We start from the raw sequence: 6,000 nt of genomic DNA on the forward strand, positions 1-6,000 counted from the left end.
TGCTGACTTGAATTTCCAAATAAAAACAGTACAGTGACTACTGGAAATAGTGGCTTCACTCAAACCTGCTGAAGCTAAAGAGCAGAGGAAAAAAGTTAATTTCCAGGAACACTGAGAATGAAGCCCAAGCTACCTACAGAGAATTTTCATCATTTAGTGTAATAATGTGTAAAGTAGGTTTAGGAGGAGTTAGGGGAGCACTGATAACAGGGAAGGGATTATTCCTTGACATTCTTGCACAAATACTGTTTTCTGTCTTAAGAATTCATGGTAGAGAAAAAAGAAATTCTAGTCACCATATATGCCATATGCAATAAACAAACAATAGTGTTTTCCTGCTTGAAATAAAGTACTAAATAGCTTTGCGTTTCTTTTCGGGGGGTGGGGGGATTGTTGGTTTGTTTTTCGGGTTTTTTTCCCCAGGAAAAGGTCAGCAGCATCCCTTCAGTAGTAATAGAGCCAGCATCAAACAACGAGGGGGAGGGAGAAGAACATGAAGTCATCATGAATGAACCCAAAGATGGCACAACAGAGATGGACGCTCAGATCACTGACACTTCTCTCAGTGAAACTTCCCAAGCTGGAAATGATCAGAAACCTGCTGAAGAAATCCAGGCTGTACTTTCTCAGGATCAGCCTGTACTAGCAGAGGATGCAGCTTCAGCAATGCCACCTGGTTTTCTCTATAAGGTCTGCTTCTCCATTCTTCTTTTAGATATCGCTAGCTTCTCTGGGTGTGTCTTGTCTGCACATGTAGTGTCATGATTTCTTGAGGCCAAAGGATTCTTAGTTTATCAGCCACATGCACACACGAATACATGCAACTACAACTGTAATGTTATATTGTTGCTTCATAAATGAAGTCTGAAAAGATATATTTTCTGCATGCTTCTTGCTGTGCATATCCTTAGGTAGCCATAAGATTCACTCAAGTACAAGAACCCTTGAATCTCACCAAATGACTGCTGAAAATTAATATATTGTATAAGACTGCACTGCCACATAGTTAATCAGGAATATTGTTGATATATGCTAAAGATATACCTGATATGCTAACAATATATTTGATCTCTAAGGTCCCTTGCAAACCCAAACCATTCTGTGATTCTATGATCATTAAAAAAATGGCATTTTTCTGGCCCGAAAATCTATAGTGGAACTACTGATTCTATTGAAACCCATGGCTACAATTCATGGTAATGAAGCCAAAATGTCATCCAGTAACTTTAGTAATAATATAAACTATTAGGGTAATCAAACAGAAAAGTTTAATGAGGCATAAGAGAAATTCTTTCCTTGGCTGGCAAAACCCCAAGGGTTTCCTGGTTTACAAGGTTCTTTGAAAATACTTTTCACTTAGAATCACTGAGCAGTAGAAAAGCTCCTTGAGGATGGATGAACTTTACATGCTTCGTATTATAATTTGCAAAGTTCAGACTAATTAGTCCCATAGTACTCTCTAAGTATGCCATTCTTTTTGGTCTATTCTCATTGCTCAATATTTTCTGCAAACTCTGTGGATAACAGTAAAGGTATCATGCAACTCAGACATGCTGACATAGTTCATCTTTTGTTTTTCATCACACTCTCTTGGGTCAGACATAGAGAAGGAGAAGCAGAATATATGCTTGCCATCTGGTTTTCAATGCCTCTTTTTTTCATAACTGCAGTGTTATTGTGGCACTGTCTGTGCTTTGAGAAAATTAGACTAGCTATCTTTTAAGGCAATAAAACCATTTCCTTAAAATGGTCTGTTCACAATGACATGCTGATCTTGCCAATGTTTTAATAATAACTCCTTTGAAAGGCAGATGTTGTTGGCATACCCATCTGCTGGTAAGTGGGAGCTCCTTCCAGGGCAACCACTAAGTAGGGTTCCCATTACTCACCTCTTTGATCACCTGTTGCAATGGGTGCTATATGACTGACTCAAATTTTTATGGATGTTCACAGGAAGAGTAGTACAGCAGTGGGCACAACAAGAGAATGATTGAATCTAAAGTTCCTGAATTCCTTTCTCAATTTTATTTGTAAAATCCTGCCACCCCTCTCTCAGATCTCATAATGATAATGGGGAATGAAAGGAAGTTCCTTACATGGGAGGAATAATGGTTGGCCGTCCTTGTCCAAGAGGCAGGACTTGTGGGATGTTGCAGTATCATCTGTCCTTGAGATCTTGTAATCTTAGGAAAGGATCTTAAGTTTCCTTTGATTGTCCCAGCAAAGGAAACTATCCTTAAGTTGTCCCTGCTTCTAAGGAAATGTATAAAAACCTGACATGAATCAATGCCTTTTTTATCAATTTTTGCCAGATCTAAGGAGGTGACTCTGTCCTTGTGAGATCCCACCTAGAGTGCTGCATACAGTTTGGGTGTCCCCAGCATAAGAAGGACATGGAATTGTTGGAGCAAATCCAGAGGAGGGCCACAAGGTTGATAAGAGGACTGCAGCTGTTCCCATACTAAGACAGGCTGAGAAAGCTGAGGCTGTTCAGCCTGGAGAAGAGAAGGTTGCATAGAGACCTCATGACAAACTTCCAGTATCTGAAGGGGACCTACAGGGAAGCCCGAGAGGGACTCTTCATCAGGAACTGTAGTGACAGGACAAGGAGCAATGGGTGCAAATTGAAAGAGGAGAAATTTGAGTTAGACATTAGGAAGAAATTTTTACTGTGAGTGTGGTGAGACACTGGAACAGGTTGCCCAGGGAGGTTGTGGATGCCCCAGCCCTGGCAGTGTTCAAAGCCAGGTTGGATAAGGCCTTGAACAGCCTGGTGTAGGAGAAAGTGTCCCTGCCCATGGCAGGGGAGGTTGGGAATAGATGATCTTTAGGGTCCATTACAACCTGTTAGAATTCCATGATTCTACAATAATTTGAATGTACCTATCTATAAAGGTGAACTTTTTTTCAGTCAAGATTTAACAGATAATTTTATTGATAAAATGTCTTCATTTAGATCACATCTATATGTGTGGTGTTATTTTCTTTAGGTTGAAGTTCTACATGATTTTGAGGCAGCTAACAACGATGAGCTTAATTTAAAACGAGGGGATATTGTACTAGTGATTCCTTCTGAGACCACAGCTGATCAGGTAAAAACATGTGGTTCTTGCTTTTGTTGACATTTTTCTTTGTCTCAACTTTTTTTCTCACAGATTATAGTTAATGGGAATATGTATTGAAAATGACGTTACCGTAAGAAAACACAAAAGATTTTAATTATGCCTTTGTACTTAGTTTCATTTGAGATTAAATGACACCGTTGACTACACCTGAAGTCACAGATAGATGTTATTAGCAGGATCTAATGACCTCAGCATATTTTTAGGGGTTTTTTTGTGCTACATTGTAGTGGATTTTATACTGACCCACAGGTACACAAAGACTTCATGCAGCAGATGACATACAAACTCTGTGTTACACTGTTCTGTATCATCTTGTCTTAATATGACAGTAGAATTGATTATGTGCTCCCTTAATGTTCAGAGTTTTTATGTGTGGATTTGTTGAAATAATGCAAATTCACCTACAGAGAGCACTGAGAATGCACACAAATTGTGGTGTTCTATAGCCTAAAGGTATAGAAATGCTGCTTTGTGTTAGGTGCTTCTGGTAAAGATAACTTTACCTCTCGGAAGCCTGAACCTGAATTAAACAACAGTTTAATTTCATTTAAGGCATCTAATTTTGTACTAACATTGCATTTCAGGTGATTTTTTAAACAATTATATTCCGTATGTTAAACTGAATTGCAGTGAAGTGTGTTGATTTTTGTCGCTGCTTTAAAAGAGAAGACTGTACTGTAGCCTATTAGCACCAGCCACCCCGTGGGCATTTGTTGGTGCCTGTAGTGTTGGTAAGAAGTCTCCCAATTCATTTGGAGGTTGAGAGGTGGGGGACTGGATCCTGCCTGATCAGGTAGCTGAGAGCACTACCCTGAATGAAGAATATCTCTTAAAATAGGCCTAAATACTAATGCTCTAAGCACATATGAGTCCTGAGAACTGTTTGAAATTGGTTTGCTGATTGATGCTGTTCAAGGGTAGATAATTATCAGTTCTCTCAGCTGAGCTTTCTTCTAATTCAAAATATGAATACTTGGCTTTCTTGAGTGGGTTTTTTTTTTTACTTAATTCAGAACAAAATATTTATACTACAGCAGGTACATAGCTCTTTTTATAAGGATGAAGTCTATTACCCCTACTCAAATTATGCCGTCTTACCTCATGGGCAGTTCAAGTGATTTTATTGTCAATGTTTGCAGAATAGCACACTGCTTTAAGGATAGCAAAATATGCTCTCTGACTTTAGTCTGTTTTTGCTATGATATTAGGTGTTAAATACATGATAATGGGTGAGTCCATGAAGTATAATTCTTCTTCTGGTGTGCGTTGAAATTCCCATTAGCATTAATTGAAGTAAATTGTGTGCAGGGATGGAGAAAATAAACCTTTATGTATTCATGTTTCTGAAGCGATTCTGTTCATATCTTTATTGCACATTATGTATTTCTCCCTCATGTTTAATGTCACCATAAAACTCAATACTTTAGTCTTTTGCCAGGTACTTAGTTGATTTATATAGCGACTTATCTTTGTTATACTTTATTCGCCTTCAGAAGAGACCTGTCTAAAGCTGTAATTCTAATACACCTGGTAACATCAACCTCCATTTGAAGCAAACCAGTCCCACCCAGTGGCTTTTTCCATTAGTCTTGTGTTGAAGTTATTATCCAGTAAAACTGTGTATTCCTTTCTACAGTCTATGCTGCCTGTGCTAGAGAGCTGCAGTTCCTCTATCTCTCAGATATTCCACATACTTCAAAACATGTCCTCACTTAAACGTACCCAGCCACTATCATAGATAAGCTGGATCTGCTTTAACAATGGTTATTTGGGGGCAGACAGCCCCCACCAGCACATGCAGCCACCCCGTAATCATGACTCGATGGTGTATGTGATGATCTGTTGAAGCTATTCTATCTCCATGTGTACTGTCTGTGCAATAATAATATGGCAGCATTAGTAGTTCTGTTTGTCATGGCTTTGCTCCAGTTCCTTTTCTTTAAAGGAAAAAGATAGGGAGTTTCTTAGTTAGTGAGATGAGAGTAGATTGGTCATTTTTAAAAATACCAAAATGATTTTATTACAGGTAGAATTTATCACACTTAAGAGAACCCAGTACCTCCCAATAGGAAATTTCTCTTTTGGTTGCTTGGACTGCTGGTGATTTGTTAATATTTTGCTTGTCAAGTTCTGGTTTAGTTTTCCAGGAGTTTTTTGAAAAATAATTGCATGTTTTCTATAGATAGTAACTCCTGAAACTGTTCTTTCTTCTGACTGTTGATACATGAATGAGAGAAAAAATATCATAGGGGAAAAAATTAAGATTCAGAACTATTCTTCCCTCATCTATAGTATTAAGTTCAGCCAGGAGGTAGATGGGCCAAAGGCTGTATTGTGTGCTTGCAGTCACTTGGTCTCACATAATCGTGGTCTGGAGTACAGAGAAAATGGTCTGTGCAAAATTAGAGGCTGCTCTTTAACCAAATCACCAAATCTTTTGGCCATGTTACTCTGAAACATCTTCAGGTCTGAAGATCATAGTGAGGAAGAGGGGGACACCTGAAATTTAAGAGACTCTGTCTTTTTCTTTGCAGGAGGCTGGCTGGTTGACTGGCATTAAGGAATCCGAGTGGCTTCAGTACAGAGATGCAAATAGTTACAAAGGACTTTTCCCAGAGAACTTCACACGCCATCTGGAGTAGTTCTCCCAGGCAGACAAATGTAGTATGAAGCTCAGTCAGTAGGTTTTTAACCTCTTTGAAACACAGGAGCCCATCTTTTTGTAGTTTAATGGTTTACAGAGTGGTGCCAGACAAAGCTAGTTGAAACATATCAAATGAGCATGAATGCAAACAGTAAAAATGTAATTTCTGGAGCAGTACATGGGAAAAAAATCAGATAAATATGAAATGTCCTTATTTGTTTACGAGTATGT

The 6,000-nt window shown here is 38.6% G+C and overlaps 1 protein-coding gene across 1 annotated transcript in view; it reads left to right on the forward strand.

Annotated features, from left to right (window-relative positions):
• Positions 1-5,767, forward strand: part of AMPH (amphiphysin) — a gene marked incomplete at both ends in the record, with an annotated part of 130,157 nt that extends 124,390 nt beyond the window's left edge. The window contains 3 exons of the mRNA XM_082278578.1: positions 424-690; positions 2,991-3,092; positions 5,660-5,767. Coding sequence (XP_082134704.1) covers positions 424-690; positions 2,991-3,092; positions 5,660-5,767 — 477 coding nt within the window. The remainder of the gene's footprint in view (positions 1-423; positions 691-2,990; positions 3,093-5,659) is intronic.
• Between the last annotated feature and the right edge of the window lie 233 nt (positions 5,768-6,000).

The sequence above is a fragment of the Coloeus monedula genome (assembly GCF_965178545.1).
Source record: "Coloeus monedula genome assembly, chromosome: 1".
Classification (NCBI taxonomy): Eukaryota; Metazoa; Chordata; class Aves; order Passeriformes; family Corvidae; genus Coloeus; species Coloeus monedula.